Source organism: Amaranthus tricolor, chromosome 13 (assembly GCF_026212465.1).
Source record: "Amaranthus tricolor cultivar Red isolate AtriRed21 chromosome 13, ASM2621246v1, whole genome shotgun sequence".
In the NCBI taxonomy this organism is placed as follows: domain Eukaryota; kingdom Viridiplantae; phylum Streptophyta; class Magnoliopsida; order Caryophyllales; family Amaranthaceae; genus Amaranthus; species Amaranthus tricolor.
This window is the reverse complement of record NC_080059.1, coordinates 13,241,511-13,262,927: the sequence shown is the minus strand read 5'-3', so window position 1 is coordinate 13,262,927 and position 21,417 is coordinate 13,241,511. Positions and strand designations below refer to the sequence as shown.

Sequence of the window (21,417 nt, the reverse complement as noted above, 5' to 3'; positions counted from 1 at the left end):
AGTCACTTTCGGAATGAAGTGCTGAAACTGCGTCCCTAGGAGTATGCCTTGGGCAATCTCCCGTACAGGCTCCTCTTGGGTGGAGCTGATGACAGTTGCAATGCCCTGTGCCTGCATTAAGACTTAAGTATTAATGAAATGTATAACGTGTAAGTGCTATGGATAATAATCAACGTTGAAGAATACTTACAAAGTGTGTCATCGTCGGTGCTGCGGGAGCGTACTAGGCTGCCGCGATAATACCTAGTGGTGTCATCCATCGACGAGTGATGGAGAGGAACCACGGCATGTAATCCGCCGAAGTAGGTGCGCCTACAGCCTTGATCGGTGCACCTTGGGCCAGCAGCTCTAGCCTGTGCTCCCAACGAGCGACAAGGCGCATGTTGATCTCGAGCCAGTTCTTGGGCTCCCGACCCTTGCGAGAGTGATGGAGCTCCGCCTTTGTGTCACATGGCGGCGGGATGCCCTGTACCATCCCAAATTGGCGCAGTACGCGCTCAGGGAGATGCACTTCGACTATGTCGAAGCAGATCAGAGGTGCAGATGCTTTCTACGCCCCTGACAATATGCCTGAGTGCTGAGGCAATGCAACGTATGCCTCAGCGGGGTAAGGGTTCCAGCGAAACTAAACGTGAAAATTCGATTAATAAATTACGCAATGTGATAGTTACAAGACAAGTTGTAGTGAAGTTGTTACCTGGTCAGCTCGTAATAGATCGAGTTGATCGCGATAGAACCCCACGCCCGATCCTGTGTGGGTCCTTGTTCGTTTATCAAAGGACCACCGCGATCCATACGGCACATGTGGGGGTGGAAGAATTGGTGGCGCAAATGCACCACGTCCCACACTCCTCATCGGTTGACCAATGAGAATGTGCTCCCACGCCCAAAGCTATGAATTACAATTATAAGTAAGTAAACGAAACACAAAAACATTTAATAAAAGAAACAAAGCGGTAACATGTAAAGTTAGTATTACCTGCAGAATAACCAGGGGCCCAGCGATCTCTTTCACTTTCTTCTGTGAAGCTTCACAAAGTCTCCTGTACAGATACGCTAGGGCTGCGGAACCCCAATTGTACCCGGAGATGACCTCCCATAGCACATCAAGCAACGTCAAGTACAATAGTTGTACCCGGTTGCCAGTCTTGTCGGAGAACAAGACAGCACCAATCAGATATAAGAGATACGCCCTAGCAACACCATACCTATACCCTCCATCATGACATATTAACCATTTACACATATCACCAACTTGATCAATCCAAAAAAGAGCTTCTCGATTAGCAACACCAATAGCCTTCAATCCCTCGATGACCTTATGTGGTTGTCTTTGCTCTGCAGTCCTACCATACATCTTCTTCAGCTTCACATTACACATTTGCTAGAATGCCCGCATGTCTATCGGAAATAACACATAACCCTGGACTATATGTAACATCTCGGAATAACTCGGATCGTACGAAAAGAGAAGACGACCTTTTAAAAACAAGTATATATTGTCCGAGTCAAACCAGGATGTTAGAAGGCAGTTAAAAACGGATTTGAAATTAAGGGAAGCTTGCGGATCGAGTTTTATTAAAGGATTATTAGAGAAAATTTTCATATATAAAAGAAAAGTATTCAATCCTCTTATAAGTCATAGAATATTATCATACATAAAATATAATTCATTTTAGAAATCTTTGTATATAAAATCTATAATTAAAGGATTACGGGGTGTTACACTATACATCAGATGCTTATGAACACACGCCATAAACCAAGACCACGCGGCTATGCATTCTTTTTCAACCAAAGGAAAGGCAAGCGGGAAGATTCCCTTATTCCCATCTTGGGCAATTGCAGTCAACAACGTATGACGATACTTACCATACAAATGTGTTCCGTCAATGGCAATAAGGGGTTTGCAATACTTGAATCCCTCAATACTAGGTTGGAAAGCCCAGAACACACATTGGAAAGTTCTAATACTAGGACGGACGTACACACCAACATCATTATCTTCCTTAAAGAACCACTCAACTACAGTCCCGGGGTTAGAAACTTACAATGCCTTCAAGAAGCGCGGAAGAAGAGGATAAGAATCTTCCCATGTACCATAGATGGAGAGAAGGGCTTGCTATTTAGCACACCATGCCCGCTTATAGGTCACTTTGACACCAAATTGGTCTTTCACCATTTGACACACGACAGAGACCTTTATTTATGGGTCTTGAGCAACACAATTTCTAATAAGATTGTTAATTACGGAAGATGTCAAATGAATGTGTCCTGACACATTTTCAGTACTTAATACACAACCCCCATGCTTCTCTTTATATGTAACAATCTCCCATGATGGTGAATAGGAGCTCTTCCTAGCCCTAAGCCTCCAAGCACACCCTCTCTTACACTTCAAGGTGAGCACGGTTTGATTTGAAGTCTCAGTTCGGTACTCAACGTTCCTACGAATATGATACAATCTAACAGCGTCCAACAAGGCATCCTTGTTATCAAACATCATACCCTTTTGAAACTCTCCTTCATCGGTGTAGATTGTGTCACAATCCCAAGACCTCCAAGAGTTGTCCTCAACGTGTTCATCTAGAGGGGGAACCAGTGCATAAGGTGTAGGAGCAATGATTGTTGGAATGTTTCCTAAGCTCATGTCATTAGCTAGAGCCTCCTCGTCAACACCCACATCGTCCTCAGAAGGAGCTTCTACGAATTCATTACTCTCACTATTAACATCACTCCACGGCTCATTTGTATCTTATAAGTTAAAAGTATCTCATTTGTGACTTGAAATTGAAGTTGATTGGGTTCATTAGAAGGATAAGAAGAAGATGGCATAAAGGAATTTTGGGTTTCTTGGGTAGGGAAGGGCGTATAAGAAGGAGCAGAAGAAGTTATATTCAAGAATGCATTTGTTTCCACAACATTGATATCTTCATTCCCTAGGGGTACCTCTTCTACATATAACTCTAAAGAAGGAGTAGGGGTAGACCTTGAATACTCCCACATTGCATCTATAGCCTCCTCATCCTCAACCTGAAAAGCTAACAAATCTCCACTCATATTGTACTTAAAACTTAAATTAATAGTACTTCTTGTAGTGTCAATGCCAATCTTAAAGCATATAAAATGTTTAAATTCATTCAAATTCATGTATGAGTTGCATGTAAACAGTTTACGTCTTCCCCCAACATACTTAACATTGTTACTACTTGATTGAATTGAACCATTCCAAAAGCATACAACAGTCATACGAAATGAATCCATTTCTACAACAATACATACAAAATCAACATCAAAATCAGGTTCATAAATATATGACCACTATAGATGAGATACATTTTAAATTCAATAAAAAATTCACGAACAAACAACCTCATTATGAAGATTAAGGTAAATAACAATTACATTCGACATATTCATAGAGTTTAAGTGTAAATGACCACTATACATGACATACATTTTAAAATCAACAACAAATAAAAAAACTTATAATAAAAACGTACCTCAATAAGCTGTAGATCAACAAGAATTAGTAAATTGCAAGTTTATGAACCTACATTAATGTGAAAGTTGATTAAAAGTTAGTAAACCCTAATTTTTCAAAAATGGAAAAAAACACAAAAAAAATAGTACCTTAGGTCAATGCAGGAAGATGACAGAACTAATTAGTTGTACAAACTTGGAATTTGATGAGTTTAGTTGAAGGATTGAAGTCCATTGTAATGGTGGAAAGAAGAGGGAGATCTCGTAAGTGTCGCAAAAGGAAAACAAAAGGCGTGAACTGAAAGGAGGAAGAAGGAAACTGGAATAAAATATAAGCATAAAGTCGCTGTTACTAACAACGACTTAAGGCTTTTCTAATTTTTATTTTTTTTGTTTTCGCTGTTAGTAACAGCGATTTTACACCGATTCTAGATTTGGATGTACGGTTGCTTATTTTGGGAATAAATTTTTCACGAAGCTTATTTTGGGAAATAAGTTGTTAAATGATCTTATTTTTTTCAAATTTTCAATTCCTCGTTTGTCACCGGTTGGCCCATTATTGTATCTTTGACCTCAAATAGCGAAATTGCAAACTTTTATCAACTCGTCTTGTATGAGATTGTTTGAAAATTTAAAATGATTAAGATAAATTAACAATAAAATGAACGAAATAAGATAACTTTCAACTTATTTCCAAAAGTAAGCGTGAAATTTCCAAACCTGTGGTTTGGGGCTGTTCGCAGTTAGTAGTCAAAAAACAAACAAACTAGTTGTTCGCAGTTACTAACTGCGAATAACTGTTTTGACTTTTTTTGACCTGTTCGTAGTTACTAACTGCAAACAGCTAGCTCCACAAATACGCACAGCAGCTCCCTTCGTTCTCATTTTCCCTAATTCTCAAGTCAAAAAAAGTCAAAACAGTTAGTTTGTTTTTTTTGACTAACTGCGAACAGCTCTAAACCACAGGTTTGGGAATTACACGCTTAGTTTTGAAAATAAGTTGAAATTTATCTTATTTCATTCATTTTGTTGAAAATTTGTCTTATACATTTCAAATTTTCAGACATGAAACGGGCCCATATAATAGCCCATTTTTCAATTGATTACTTTAAGATTATAATTAATCGTTTTAAGGTTATAAGTAATCACTCTAAAACTAAAATGTAATTATATTAAAATTATAAGTGATCACTTTAATATTATAAGTGATCATTTTAAGACAAAAAATGTATATTGGGCCAGCCCAAGACAAATGGTCTTACCGTGAGACCGTCTCATTTAAGAATTAGTGAACTTTTATTATATGATGTAATCAAATTTCATGTACAAATTTTTATATGACATGGTCTATATGATATGGTCTTACGGTGAAATCATTTCTATTGGATTGTTCCAATATATACTTATAATCTGAAAATTAAGCGATTACTTATAAATTTAAAGTGATCAAATATAACTTTTTCCATAAAAAACAAATTATAACTATTACAGTTTTAAAATGATTAGTTATTATAGTTTCACAAATTCTTGTAAGAGACGTTCTCTTTCAGAGACCATCTCTAATTCGACTGGTCCATTATATATTTTTTAACACAAATTCTCAGTGAGAGACAGTCTCTTTGAGAGATCAAATGTGATTGGGTTAGCCCATAAAAAAATGTAGAGTAAGAGTAGACATTAAGTTTTAACGGATTAGGTTTGAGAGACGTCTCTCAAAGAGACAGGTTCTCAATAGGCTAGCTGATTGTTATTTGAGACAGTCTAATTGAGAGATGCCCCTTATAAATATGTTAAATTGTCCGTATCATACATATTACATAAAAACTTTAATGCAATGGTTGCAACCACCCATATATGGGCCAAATAGGCCGTGGTCCATTCATTTTTCAATTTTTTAAAATACGTTTATATATAGTAAATGTAGGACTTAAAAGATCAAATTCAAGACTTAAATGGCCAAATCGAAGACTTTAAAGACCAATTTAAAGACATTAATTGATTCAGTTTTAATTCTTAAATTTAGTATTATAACTTTTAAAATAAATTTTCAATTAAAAGACTTAAAAGACAAAACCAAAGGCTTAAAAGACAAATTCCAACGTTATCTTGGATTTGGCCTTTTAAGTCTCAAATTTAGATTGAAAAAATAAAATTACATATAAAAAATAAAAAATCAATAAATTATTGATTGGGTGTTTATTGATATTAATGCTTAGAATTGACAATTTAAGTATTGAAATTGGCATTTTAAAATTAAAAATTGATATTTTAAGGTTTGGCTTAAGGCGTATATTTGGATTTTTAAATCGGATGAAGTGTCTTTCAAAAAAAAATAAAAATGAATGAAGTGGGATGGGCTTTTCAATTGGTCACATGTAGAGGTGTTCATTCGGGTCATCGGGTTGATTTCGGATCAGGTGTTTCCAGTCGGTAAAATTGGGTTTTGTGTCGACATTGGTTTTTACATATAATTGTAAATTCATTTTTAAGTCGGGTCAAATCGGGTTTGATAACAAGGTCAACTGAATGTTGAGTCATCATGTTTTTGAACAACTCTAATCACATGGAATAAACGATTTCACAGAAGATTTTCTGTGTATATTATGAGATTATAAGCTCCTTATTTGACGTCAATCACCGAGAGATAGTCTCACACAAGAGTAACTCTTACGGGCCGTTTGATAGGTGGTAATAAATGGTGGTAATGGGACTGAAAACTAGTTTAATTTTAATTGAAAAATCTCTTGGCTATATTGATGGTCATGCTTGTCCAATTTCAATCTTTCTTCATAAAATTCATTCCAATGCATTACCATTGGGAGAGGTGGTATTACGTGGCAATGAAAATTTGTAAACAAAAATCGTTCTTTTGATCAAAGTTTCATCATTATGGGAATGATACGAAAATTCTGATGAAATTTTACACTACAAATCATTCTCATTACAACCATTTAGTACCACAAACCAAACGAATGGTTAGAGTAATGAACTAATTATATAGACTTGTTTCATGATGAAAATGTGTCATATAAGACTTGTTGAATTATATGTAACCCAACCTAAAAGATTCTACCTAGCCAATTGTCATGCCATGGATCTCGGACTGTTTATTATAAACAATATCATATTATCTAACAAAAAAATTAGTCAACGTATTATGTTTTTGACAACTGACAAAAACTTCTACAATTTAGCTGACCGAATCATAATCCCAAATAATAAATTTTTTAAATAAGTTTGAAAATAAAATTGGCAAAAAAAAGAACACGTTAGAGTTTTAGACAGTGAGACAAGAAAAAATAATTATATCTTTGATTGTATAAAATAAGAATTGGATGTGACTTCCCAGAAGAATATCTCACCGAAATGCTGCGTTATTTGATATATAAACCACTAATTCTGAGCTATAATCAATGGCATTGGCCGGCTTCTTTTCGGTTGGACCCCACAAATTGAATTCCAGCTTGAATTCATCTCAGATCATTCACGTTATATGTTTTTCAGCTTTCAGCTCAATATTTTTTCAGGTAACACTTTCAAACTCATACATTTTGCCATCTATTAAATTAAATGTTCATTTTTATTAGTTTTATTGTTGTTCTTCTTAGTGAGCTGTGATTTTTGGGTGCATCTTTTCTTTCAAGTATTATTCAGTTAAACTTTGTTATTCTTGATTTTTTTACGTTAATTTGCTTTGATTTATGTATGATTTTATTGAATATGTTGATTTCATTAAATATTTGATTGGTGTATGTTTTTCAACTTTCAGCTCTACATTATCTATGTTGAGTTGTTTTGCATTATTGTTGTCATTTGTTAATCTTGTGACGATTTCACATGTTGACTAGTTTTGTTTATATAAGAATCATAAATTCTTGTTTGAGAAAATCTCACTGTGAAATGTCTCTCGTATATAGACTGAATAGACCAAGTAATACAATTATTTTGCATACCTGCTATTTGTTTTGAGGTCGTTTCACTGAGAGACAATCTCTCACAAGAGTAGCAATAACTTTGTTATTTGACTTTTATATAACAAGACCCGCGCACGAAGAGAATTGATTGCACACAAACTCGATGAAACTTCATCCTAAAACCAATTGGTGATAGTAGTAGTAGTCCATCAAACTTATATGCTAATATTGGTCAACCTCTCTCATTCATCAACGTGAGATCATGTGGGTTATTTTCCAACAAAAATCACGATCACATGTTTCACTAACGTCTTCACGACTCAAAAAAAAAAATTATGGTCGAATTTGGGTTACTTTAAGATCATTTTAAGGGATACATGAATTTAAAAAGTAAGTTTACTGTCAATCATGCTACACAAATTACAACTTTGTATCCAATAGCTCTGATTATTTTTGCTTACATCTTTTCTGAAAAGTATAATTCAGTTGTTAAGACTGCTAATCTATGTTATCAATGATTTTCCACCTTAATTTTTTTTAATTTATGTATTTGACTGTATAGGATTGGTATTAATTTCTTTCCATTACAGTTGTTAAGACTGCAAAATCTATTATGTTTACGTTTCTCGTCGATGATTTATACACTAATTGGTTGATATAGGCTATTTAACATTGTCTATATATGGAGATGGGTGAGATGTCAAGTTCATCAAAGCAGATTATTGAAGAGCTTCCACCTTTGTTAACTGTCATATCATCTAAGGAAATACATGGATTTGATACTATTGATGCCTTCCCAAGTTCAGTAAGTTCTATTTGCACGTCCGACCTTCATAGGCCCATTAATAACAGTATAACATCAGGGTAGAGTGTTTATTTGGGTCATTGGATCGATTTCGAGTCGATTCTAAATCGGGTCTTATGTTCACATTGATTTGACAAGATTAATTAATTTATTTTGAACTTGAATCAAGTCAGATTCGTTTATAAGGTTGGGTCGTTGAATCTGTTTTGAACACCTTTACATCTTCGGTAATAAAATGTTTATGCTGTATTAAGTGATAAGAAAAGGTATTAGTGAGCCTAATTTTGTTGACAATGATTTCTCTAATGATAATGATAGTAATTTAGAAAGGAATTAATAGTAGTTATAATATCTAATTTGAAAAATTGATTTTTAGCAAGCACCTCCTATAAATGAAATTGTTCGTGTTTAATCAAAAGTTGGGATTATTGTAGGCAAATCAGTAAGTTGGATTATTCTGGATAATTTTTTCTATCTAATTTTGTAGGGTTGATAAGCTAGTTGTTTGCTAATCTTTCATTTTCATATGTGTTCAAATAGGAAACTGAAGTTACAAATGACAATGCTTCAAATGAGCATGAAAGAATTGAGCCTGTTTCAACAAAAAGCATACAATCTCCTATTGCAAGTCAATCACAAACTCCAAAAAAGGTTTATTTTAATGATGATGCCAAAGTTGTTCCACATGGTTCTCCATCCTTTGAATCTACCATTGATACCAAATTCTATTCCCAACCAATGACTAGAGCTGCAACATATGTTGAGGGTAGTGCCTATGGACCATACACCTCCAAGTATTCAGGGCCACAAGCCCAAAATCCTCGTATAGAGCGACTCAAGGATACAAGGTTCAATTCTTTCAAAACATGGTCGGGAAAACTTGAGAGGCAATTGACACAACTCCGAGGAAACCCAGTTGAGCCTAAGCCAAGTTCTAGGCCTCAGGATAAAATACAAGGCGAGGCTTTGCCAGTGCATCGATATTTCGATGCACTGGATGGGCCAGAATTGGACACTCTTAGGGTAAGTAGTCCATCTTATATGATTCTTATACCATGTTACAAGTTTTATTGAGCTAATTGTTTATGCTAACGGATATCTTGTATTTACTTGTAGCCATCGGAGGAGTTGATGCTTCCAAACGACAAGTCTTGGCCTTTCCTTCTACGATTTCCTATTGCTTCATTTGGTATATGTCTTGGTGTGAGTAGTCAAGCCATATTGTGGAAAACTCTTGCAAACTCGTCCTCCACAACTTTTCTCAAAGTTAGTCCTTGGGTAAACTTTGTCCTATGGATCATTTCCGTGGCCTTAGTAGTTGTCGTTACTCTCATCTACTCGCTTAAGTTACTCTTCTACTCTGAGGCAGTTAGGCGCGAGTATTATCACCCAATTAGGGTGAATTTCTTCTTTGCTCCGTTCATATCCCTCCTTTTTCTAGCACTTGGTTGCCCACCATTGGTGACTAAAGACCTTCCCCCAGCTCTGTGGTATGTTCTTATGCTTCCAATCCTCTGCCTCGAGCTTAAGATCTATGGCCAATGGATGTCAGGAGGGCAACGTAGACTATCGAAAGTGGCAAGCCCTGTGAACTATTTGGCTGTCGTTGGAAACTTCGTTGGAGCATTACTAGGTGCATCTATGGGGCTTAAGGAAGGTCCAATATTTTTCTTCGCAGTTGGCTTAGCTCACTACTTGGTTTTATTTGTTACTCTTTACCAACGACTTCCTACAAACAACACGCTTCCTAAAGAACTACACCCAGTGTTTTTCCTCTTCATCGCAGCACCTAGTGTTGCATCGATGGCTTGGGCAAGGATCGAAGGCTCTTTCAGTTATGTCTCTCGGGTTGCTTACTTCATTGCCTTATTCCTATTATGTTCATTGGTAAGTTATTTTCTATTTGTTCTAATATCGAAACTAGTACAACTAAACGGATGTAATTTTAACCTCCTTTTGCTCGGGTTTAATTCTCCCCCCCCTATACATGTTTGAAACAGGTCGTTCGGATCAATTTCTTTCGAGGATTCAAATTCTCAATATCATGGTGGGCGTACACTTTCCCTATGACCGCGATAGCCATTGCAACTATTAGATACTCGAACGAAGTCACAAATTGGATGACAAAAGCCTTGTCCATTGTACTAACTGTTCTTTCTATACTCATAGTTGCAGCCTTGCTTGTGTCAACTCTCCTACACGCCTTTGTATTCCGAAATCTGTTCCCTAATGACATAGCAATTGCCATCAGTGACAGGCCACCTAAGGCGCGTACAAGGTGGTTTCGTCACTTTAGACATGGTAGTGCAGAGAATAGTGAAATTGAACGGTACTTGAAGTTTGTTAACTGTGAAGGACACGATTTAGAATCTTCGGATGGGCCTTCGATCACCAATGAGAAGGCTAAGTCTGAGTCGGTTTGAGTGCAGAAATGTTACGAGTATTTTGATCGAAGGAGGAGAGCCGATGAATTCTATATCACACAGAAGAATGAAGATTCAGAGTGAGGCTTCAGAATGTTTGTATAGGAGATATGTATGTGTATGTGTTGGTTTTGTTTGTTGATAGATTATAAAATAAATTGAGTTTGTACACATTTACAGAAAGTTTGAGGTTTATGAAAAGGGGTGAGGTTTTGTGAATGATTTTGTTCCTTTACTTAATGTAGAGTCTTTGTTCTTGTATCAATTTGTTCATGTTTGTACCACTTAGTGAATGAACACCTCATTTCACTTGCAATAAGTTTTCAAGAAATCATACAAAATATAATCTTATTAGTGTAGAAATTTGTGCAATGCAAAGAATTCTAAACGTTTACGTATGTAAAATATGTTATTTTTAAATAAAAGTACAAGTCTATATTATTATCAAGGTTTGATTTTTAACATTAAATGTCTTTCAGGGTTCATAATAATTGATAACATATGATTTATAATACAACTTTGAATTTATTAAATAAATACAATTGATATGGGTAAATTGCAGAAAATTAATTTTAAATAAGTAAGAATGATGTTATTACTTGTTTTACATCTTAACAAACATCGTGCAAAAAATTTTGTAAATTACTTCCAAAAGTAAATACTGCTCATCAAGGATAAATTTCACAAATAAATTTCAAATAATCAGTATTGCACTGCAAGATTGCTACTCTATTTATTATGTTTCGAAAATAAATAAAAAAATTGCACAAAAATATTGAATATCATACTTATTAAAATTTGTGATCTATTTTTTTAGTCTAAAAATAAATGGATTATTGCTAATTTAACGTTCAACCAAAGATTTTAAGAAATATTACATCTTAATTTTATCAATTGTTTTGTAATTTTTTTTTGTTAAAAAAAAATGACATGTATGAAAAATAAATTATCCTATTAAAAAATAACATTTGGTAAAGTTATTATGAGATGTCATTTGTTATTTTATAATACTTTAATATATGTTACAATACAGTGTGGGTTTTGGCCTCTTGGGATTTCATGTGAGAAGGGAATAAAAGGGTTTTTTTTATTTTAATTTAATTTCCTTACAAATGTTCTGAAATCACTTGGTGCCTTTGAGAGGTAATAAAATACGAGTTTCTCCAAAAAAAAATCAACGAAACCCACCTAAGTTCTTAGACATTTACTCGCAAAGCCTAACATTATTTAAAAAAGCCCAAGTGAGTGAGTCGACTTCAATATGATCAGGTCGTAACTGCGGATAGCCGGTTTTAATTATGTTGATTTTTTTTTTTTTTTTTTTTTTTTGTGGTTGAGTTTTACGCAACACCACATTAAGCATTATTTGCTTCATAATTTTTTTTTAATATAGCAAATGAAAATTTTGTGTCATAATTGGGATTAATCGAAGCAAGATTGAGATTCAGATCTAAAAGGGAGGACATGATCAGCAACTGACTAATGTAATAAGTGAGTTAATTACACAATAAGTTTATAGACTTAAGTATAAGGATTCTTTAAAAAGTTTTTTACTTGTTAATTGGTTCCTACTAAGTATAACTAACATGCCAAAAAAATAATAATATTTTAGAGAAATAATTTTTTTTTCTAATTTAACGGGTCTCTGGGTACCCGACTTAATGTATTTTGTGGCCTTTAAATATAATGTTATGTGTATTTATAAATGTAACAGTGCATTCCCAAGATCGTGGAAAATATCGAACAAGAAAAGGTACTATTGCTATGAATTTGTTGGGTGTTTGTACACCCAACATGCAATTTATCTACGTTCTTTCGGGTTAGGAATGCTCTGCTCATGATGTTCGTGTCCTTCGCAATGCTCTTTCTAGGCCAAATGGCTTTAGGGTTCCTAGAGGTAAATATAACCTATGTGTATAAAAAGAAGAATTATATAGTTAATAAAACAGACTTTAATAGTTTAATTTCAAAAATTTGAAGGTAACTACTATTTGGTTGATGGGGGTATACAAATTTTAAGAGTTTTCTTGCTCCATATAGAGGGCAACTATATCATGTTAAGATGTGGACAGATAGACAACCGCAAACTGCAGAAGAATATTACAATATGAAGCATGCCCAAACAAGAAATGTAATTAAAAGGTGTTTTGGGCTACTTAAAGGATGATGAAAGCCCCTTTTTTTCCCAATTTGATCTCAAGGTCACATTGTGATGGCTTGTTGTTTACTTCATAATATAATTAGGAAAGTGATGCCTACAAATGATGTAGAAGAAGAGGGTTTGGGTGATGACGATATGACGATTCTGATGATGAAGTTGAATATATTACTACAATCACTACTTCTGATCGATGGACTAATTATACAAATACATTAGCTCAAGATTTGTTTGATGATTGGAGGGCAAGAGTTAACAAGGTTTGTACTAAGTGATTATTTGATTGTTTGATTGTTTGATTGCTACTTCTGCCACACAATCGTACCAATAGATTTACTGATAATTATGTGTTGAACTTTAGTTTACTGTTACATCCTAATTATTGTGAATTGACATACACAAATGATTTGTGTTCACTTTATATGGATTTTGCAGGTACTTGATATGGAGGCGAATACCATTAGCCAAAAGGGATGTAGTAGAGGGAGGAACAAGAATAAGCGCTTTGGACATGTTAAGAAGATTCGATGCGAATAAAATATTTACACCAAGAATCAAGTGCTTTTAGACATCCTAAGTGGAAAGGTTAGGGTGGTTTTAAAAATGATTACATGAATAGGTTGGAAGAATTGATTAATGGTGAGCTTCCTAGTTGTGGTTTGAAGGCTTTTTCACACATTGAATCAAGAATAAAATATTGGTCAGAGAAGTACAGCGCACTAGCTGAGATGTTATCTACTTCGGGTTTTTGGTGGGATGTTGACAAGAAGATGTTGCAAGTAGGGAAAGCGTTGTTTGATGAATGGGCAAAGGTAAAAGTTTTCTAGGCTACTATGTTATTGTGTCATAGGCTTACTAGTCGGTGCAATTTGGTCTATTGGATTAATCTGTTTGCTTGATTTATACCTTTTCAAACAATTGTTATAACAATGTATGGCTGATGTAAAACTGTTAAGATTGCCATGACATCCTTCTGCTAGAGATTTGCATTTTGCTGTTCCTGAAATTATACCATATAATATGATATTAAGCTTAAACATAAATTATGCCAAAGTTTTTACTTTATAATTCTTGTTTTGGAATAGGTTCATAAGAAAGCTAAAGGATTGTATGGAGTATCTTTTCACACTATGACATCCTTGAGGAGATTTATGCTAAAGGTAAGGCCACGGGTGATCAGAGTGAGTCTTTTGTGGGAGCAATTAATTACATAGATGTTGAAGTTGCAAAGAAGTCAATTTTCATAGATAGTGATGAGGATGATGCAGATTCAAGAAGTTAGTCGACTACTCACTCCGTACAATCCAAGAAGCGCTCGATTAAACAAGAGAATGATAATTCAACATCTTTGAAAAAACTCAAGCTCAAGGAATTTAAGGGAAAGAATACTCTTGAAAGTGACATTGATGATTGATTTCTTCTGTCCATGATGCTACAAGTTATTTCGGGAAATTATTGATAACATTAATGTTAATCTTGGCATGATGGCTATAGCGGGGGCTAAAGCTGAGGAGAGAGAGCAGAAGATGGATGAGAAAGTATACAAAGTTTTGGAAAAGGTTATGTAATTAGATGGCGTCTCACCCTCTAAAGCTTTGGAGGTAGCTAAAATTCTCATTGCCGAAGAACACAAGCTCCATATTTTTTATCAAGCCCATTCAAACCTCAAGAAATAGTATGTGCTCGATGTTTTTAAGAGAAAGTGAAACGGTCTTCTAAAAAGACATGAGCAAAACGATTGTCATTAGTGGTTGTGCTTGTGGTTAGGTGCTTATTTTCTAGTTTACACACTTTTGCATTATGAAAATCAAAGTATTTGTTAGTTAAAGTGTTGTAGTTATGTTTAATTTTGTTTAGACTTGAATTATGTTGAATTTTATCAAGGAAACGGTGGTTAATACATGGAAAAAGTTGGATAATGTGGGGCTATAGTTTATTTTTGATATATATTGTTTATTTGTTATCTTAATTACAATGTCACTATAAGAATTTAAACAAGTATTTAACATAAAAAGCATATCAAAACCAAACAATAAGTAAGGGAAACATAAAAAAGTGTTTTCCTTACATAATTATACCAAAAAACAAATAACCATAACCCCTACCATTACCCGTACCCCTATTTATCAATTTCTTTTCCATTACGTTTTCACTTCCCATTAATGTGCAAAATTTATTGACCAACAATAAGATGTTACTAGATACTAACTACAATGTCAAAACTTTATATGTTATTATAACAGATGGCGTATTAAATCACAATAAATTAATGTAAAAAAAATTCAATAAAAGTTTACCAACAACTATAACGACCACAATCACAAGAGGAGCAAAAATTGACAAATTCTTTGAAGGTCACTGTGGTTTCCGAAATTATAATATTTTTCAACAACTTTTTATCTTTAGACACTTAACATATAATATAATATACTATAAAATTTAATATTGAAGCGTCTTATTTCTTGGGGTCCTATAATCAAATATGTTAAACATACTCAAATTCTGCATTCACTAAAATGTCACAGCATTCATCATCTTAATAAGACAACAATACTAATATACTAAAACGAAACATTTCAATGATGACAATATTATCTTTTTTCCACCTAATTTACAAAAATAATATATAGTATTTGATTCATAATTAGTAAGATTAGCTTAATAAAAAAAAAATACTTTCATCTATTCAAAGTTTGCAACATCATAACATTGATGGAAATTAAGATTTTCTATTCTAATTAGAATTGGTTTCTTATTTTTAGGATTGATTATCCTATTTTTGTTAATTAAGATTGCTTTTTATTTTTTATATTAAAATAAGAAATCACTTTGTACAATTTTGTGGCTTTTCTCTTTTACATGGTTGATTACTGTTTTATTATTTATCTCTTAATTAGTGATCTCGGTCACACTGTTGCTATTCGCACAACAATTGGCATTAGTTTTTAAAGCGGTTTTTTTGAGTGTTTTGTTTGGTAAATTTTTGGAGGAAATAATGGCAGGTAGATCAACCAACAATTGAGAAATTTACTAGCAATAATAGTTTTTGGTTATGACGCATAAAGATGAAGGCTTAACAGTAAAATTGTCGGGGGAAAAAGGGTGATAAGGAAGATGGGTAATCTTAATCAGGTGTTATTGATGCATAATTCAGGACAATGAAGGAGGAATCACACTCTACAATATTATTGAGTCTTGATAATCAAACTATCATAGAATTTGTTGTTCAAGATACGTCGTTGGGTTTATGGAGAAATTTAAAAGCTTTATGCATGACGAAGTCGATCAATGACAAACAAATCACTCTTAAAATAACACTTACTCAGCCTTCATATGTGGTGTCAGGTACATTATCATTAAGGGATCATCTACAAAATGTAACTCTATTTTACTTGATCTACCTAATTTAGTTGTTTTGAAACTTTAACTCTATAAGAATTTAGTTTGTTATTACTATTGCGAATTGCCTAGTTACATAAACCATAGTTGTCCAAAATTATAGAATACGTCTCAGGCAGCTCATTTAAAGTGTAATATTCAGCGCCTATGCGCATCCACACTTCTAGCCCAATGGGCTCTCGTGTGAGGGGGCGTGTTAGAGTATATAACATATCCTAGGGCCTTAACTATAAGCTTAAGCTTTTGGTTGAGATGGTTCCTTGACAAACTATACTTCAAAGTAACAAGAAGAAGACTAAGCATTAAATGGCTTTGTTGGGTTTAATGATTTATCAAATACATGTATTCTTGAATCTGGTTTTTTGTATTATAACTGTAATAGTAGCAGCATTCTCAATACAAGATTAACTTTTAATAATAATAATAATAATAATAATGTCTAATACAATAATGTTGCGGAAGTCTCAAATGCCGAACTGTTAAAAAACTTCAAATCATATAAACTAAAATTTGTTTAAAATAAAACAGTAAAATATTACATCCGATAAGAAATATTGTTTGTTTAAAATAAAAAGAGATACATCATCATCAATTCATCATGAAGGGTACAAAAAAGCAGCTAAGTTCTCGATATACAGTAAATGTTGCGGCATTCTCCATGGTAGGAATGACAGCCGTTTGAATCGAAATCAGCGCCTAACGCCGAGTACAAACTCCTCAACAATATAATACTATGACAATCATAATAAATTCACAAGATACGCAAAAGTACATTTCAAGCCTTGATTTTAAATTCCTCAGTTCTCGTTTCTCATTTTCAGTTTTCGAATATTTTCAACCATTTTTCACCATTATCACATGAATGTAAATAACATATTGACTACAGTTACCTACACCTGGTAACTTTAAGGTTCATCCAATAGATCTACTTAGACCCAAAAATCACATTTGCACAACACATATAATCATGACTATCTGATATATGTAAGGGCTTGGTTAGAGGAGAAACATGTTCCACACTCTAACTGTGATGGGAGCCGTCACTCCACCAATTTTTTTGCTCGAGCTTCTACAGGATGGGACTCTCTCAAACCCTTTGTCTAACCCCGCATTTCTACGTGTCGGGAAACACAGGTGCCAGATTACACGCCGGTCCGTGGTTCGACATTTCCTTACTATCAGAGTCATTCATTCAAGTAAACATAATTTTAAAGAAGACTCTATGTTATCTATTTCACATTGTTATTAGTAAACCTTAGTCTGGTCAAACTCCAAGCCAACATCCTCTTAAGGAAAAGTCAACACATTTGCTATTCAATAATTAAGAGATTCTCAAATAAAGAGAATTCTACAAATTATGACAAGGTTCTAAGGGCTGTATAAGTTTTCTACAAGACTATATAAACTTATAAAACTTAAGGAAAAATTTTTATACATCTATTAAACATGTAAATTTATTTAAAAATTCATAATGACCAATAAAAATATTACAAAAATATATTAGAGGTCCAAAAGCTATATCAAGTTAGTTTTAGACCAGAAAGTTGAAGAAAAACGAGCCTATGCATTTTAACGAAGTTGTTTGTCCAATTTACCGATAAACCGACATAAAATTATTAATGTCTTTAAATGTCCACGGAAATTTTTCCAAGGGTCCTCATATAATCCTACTGTATATGAGAGTGTCTCATAAACATTTCAAGTCCAAAATAGTCCATTTAGTATTTATTTTATATTTTATCGGTTTTGGATTTACCGTTTTACTTAAAATTCACAAGGGTCAATAAATGGTCTTATAAACTTATCCAATGATCAAATTTCAAATTCAAAATGGTCCATTTAGTATTTATTTTATATTTTAACATTTTCGCATTTTCTCGGTAAGTAGCCAACACTTAGTAAAAAATCATAGAAAAATACCAAAAGTTTATGTTCTGGTTCAAACTTGTAGGAGACATAATAATATTATTTTATTAACTAATTTAACCATTAATAATATATTTAACCACTTTTAATATATTAGAATAAGTTTTATTACTTAAAATTCCATAAATGACCATTTAAATGAAATAATTTTATGGAAATGAACCTCAATGATTTTTTAACTTTTATCTACTGTAAATTCATACTAAATATACTCCTAAAGTTCCTAAGCCCACACAAAATTTATTCACAACAAAAACTTTACAAAAACATAATAAAACACCCTTTTTACGCATTTTTACATAATAGAAATTCATAAATTTCACATGCATGAACATTAAGTGTGTATTAAGGAGGGAGGATGAGCAAGAATTAAAGGGACATGGGAAAGGGATATACTCAGCTGGTAGGGGCTGTTTTGGGGTGTTTATGATGCCCAAAAATGGACTAATGGTGGCGCATGCATGTCTAGATAGGCTAGGATTTTAGGAGGTTCTTGAGGTTCTATGGGTATCACTCTATGACTTGCGGCTTCATTCCCTTGACTTGGAGCAAGTGGAATCCGAGGTAACTACTTGTGGAACCATACTTTGCTTGGGATAGTGACGCCGCCTTGGTGGCCAAACAGACACCCCAACCTAGTGAAGGAAGCGAACCTTGGATAATTTTGCTCAATTGTGCTTTATTGTTTTGATGGGAATAAGGAAGGGTAGCGTACTAGGCATGATCCTTGGGACTTGGGGTAATGTATGAATTCTTTGCTTTGCGATGGACACCTACCCCACTTTGCCTTCATAGCCCATTTTTATTCCCCCATTCCTTTCATTCCCTTATCATTTTTCATCCTCCCACCACTACATCTACATCCCTTTATTTCTTATGGAAGTTAGTTTGGTTGATGGTTTGCATTGGTTTGATAAGCTTAACACACTTGGCATATATTCTCTTGATGTTATCTCTGTTCATATATTTGGTCATCAATTATGTATTCAAACATGGTGACGCGGTTGTAGTTCTCCTTTTGTGTTTTGTTCCTTCATTGAGCACAAATTTGTTGGCTTAAAAGCCTTAGAGTCATTGCTACTCACCTTCAAAGTAGCAATTGTTTTATAGTAGCACCTTTTGCTTATTCAAATAAAAAAAAAGAGAAAAAGAAAAAAAAAACAAAAAAGAAAGAAAATAAAAAGAAAGAAAAAGGAAAGTTTTATCCACATACATATAGTTACAAAAACAATAATAATTTAGGGCTTATGTAAATGCCAAGTGTGTGACGCATGTGTTATTTGGACATTATTTGGGTCAATCAATTTACATTGCAATCCTATTTTGAAGCCCCTTTCCTTCTGGCATTCATGCTTCAAGGAAGAAACCTCTTATTCTCTATACTTCATACTCACACTCACCTTACCCCATTTTTAACCTCCATTTACCTAATCCTTGTAGGACTGTCCATCCTTCCAAAAAGAAGTCTTTTGTCCTTTGAGACCTAGGGGTACCGAGGTGCAAAACTTAGAATTGTTCTTGCGTTAGAGGCTCTTTCCCCTCAACAAGCCATAGGTTGGAGTGTAGAGCGTCAACCGAAACACGGAGTGTAATCTCCACATCCCATAGAGTGAGGTCTGTTTGGAACCATTGGATTGGCTTGGGAGCTTCGGCTCAAATTTGGTTTGTTGGTTTAGTGTGTGGTTCCCTTATAGTTTAGCCGAAAGACGTTTCGAGTCTTCATTTCAAGTCAATGGATCCATGAACCCTAGAGTGTACCCATCGTTTCACCTCATTTGTGGCCTTTTGTTGGGCATCTCATCATTCATCTTTTCTTTATTTAGCTAACTCTTGCAAGTTGCATTACATGATCATCTCATCACTCACCATGATTGTTTCTTATCAGTTTTCTTTTTCATCAACATTGCTTAATTTGGTCTCCTGTTTAGTCGCACTTCTTACTTGAGGACAAGCAAGCGCCTGCATAGGGGGAGTTGATAAACCCTTAATTTGCCCTTGCCTTGTAGCTTATTATGGCTTGTTTGCACTCGATTTTCATTTATTTATATGTCTTTTTGTTGGATTTCCACCCTCTTCGAGGGTAGCATGTGTTTGCCCATGTCTTTGCAGGTTTTGCACATATTTTCGAGCCAAAGCATGCTAGGGATGGTGGTTCCTAAACCCCGAAGGTCTCGAGGGAGGAATGAGATCGAGCTGATTATAAAAAGATAGAATCCAAGCCAAGATAAGGAAGAAAACAAGATTTCAGTAAGACAACGACCACCCGTTTCCAGTATAACAACCCCGTCCTCTATTGTGCAAGATCAAAAAGTGGAACAACCACCCGTTCCCAAGGAACGACCTCTCGTTCCCTAACCTTGAGCCACAAGTTGTAGAATGAAGATCAGAAAAGAGAACGACCACCCGTTCCCAAGAGAACGTCCACTCGTTCCCTCAAACTTGAACAACAATTTAAAGGATTGAGTTTAAAATGTTGAACGACCGATCGTTCCCAAGGGAACGACCAATAGTTCCCTCAACTGCATCAGCACCATGAAGCCAACATAGATCAGAATATGGAATGACCGATCATTCTCTCTTCGAAGATGGGCTTTTTGGCTTCACTGCTCTCTTAACGGCCCTTTTACGTCATTTAAGGGATTATTCTCTGTTTGGAAGACCTAGGTCCCTTCATCTTTGAGCACTACTATATAACGGAGAGGTTTTGTAATATGAGAACACTCTATCTTTTACCTTAACTTTTACATTACTTGTTCTAGCTTATTTTAAAGAATCATCTTTATGCTTTTAGTTTATTTTCTTCTTTGTTCTTAAACCCTGGGTTTTATCTTCTACAATCAACATTGAAAATCACAAACATACTTCAATTAAAGTTTAATTTAGTTATATAGTTGTTCAATCTATTGGTTTACTGCAGGTTAGGGCTTCTCTTCTTCATCAACCTTCATTGTTGAAGGTTTAAGCTTCAATATTTTTGTAGGTTTTTTCTTTTTTATCTTTGTTCTCCAATTGTTCTCATCTTTTGTAGGTATCTTCTAATACTTCTTAGTTATTATTGATAGTTTATTTTTGTTTTTATGCTTTTTTTTGGTTTTTACTATTTTTGTTTAGTAGCTTTGTTATTTTTGTTCTTGTGTTTATTTGACATTCAATATTTTAATATATCACCCATAGTGATGTCTTTAATTATTAGAATGAGTAGTGCATATTTTTCTAGGGTTGGGATTAACTCAACTCTTGTGATGGCTTGATGATGATGAAACTCGAGTTGATTTTGGGTTGATTAAATGCTTAGATAAGGGGTTATTC

At 34.2% G+C, this 21,417-nt stretch overlaps 1 protein-coding gene across 3 annotated transcripts; it reads left to right on the top strand.

Moving 5' to 3' along the window:
- Positions 1–6,753: 6,753 nt before the first annotated feature.
- LOC130798087 (S-type anion channel SLAH2-like) lies at positions 6,754–11,013 on the top strand. 3 transcript variants are annotated; one of them, XM_057660951.1, is made up of 5 exons: positions 6,754–7,010; positions 8,059–8,202; positions 8,743–9,225; positions 9,319–10,089; positions 10,203–11,013. In XM_057660951.1, the coding sequence occupies exons 2-5, from the start codon at positions 8,080–8,082 to the stop codon at positions 10,623–10,625; spliced, it is 1,800 nt and encodes a 599-aa protein (XP_057516934.1). In that variant the 5' UTR covers positions 6,754–7,010; positions 8,059–8,079; the 3' UTR covers positions 10,626–11,013. The 3 variants fall into 3 exon arrangements, with proteins under 3 accessions (XP_057516934.1, XP_057516936.1, XP_057516935.1); XM_057660953.1 differs by having other exon boundaries at positions 7,009–7,126; XM_057660952.1 differs by lacking the exon at positions 6,754–7,010 and adding an exon at positions 7,145–7,787.
- Positions 11,014–21,417: the final 10,404 nt, after the last annotated feature.

Coding starts and splice junctions, on each gene's coding strand:
- LOC130798087 (XM_057660951.1), top strand. CDS start 8,080: ATGGAGATGGGTGAGATGTCAAGTTCATCAAAGCAGATTATTGAAGAG. Junction 8,203..8,742: donor TTGATGCCTTCCCAAGTTCA/GTAAGTTCTATT, acceptor GTGTTCAAATAG/GAAACTGAAGTTACAAATGA. Junction 10,090..10,202: donor TATTCCTATTATGTTCATTG/GTAAGTTATTTT, acceptor TGTTTGAAACAG/GTCGTTCGGATCAATTTCTT.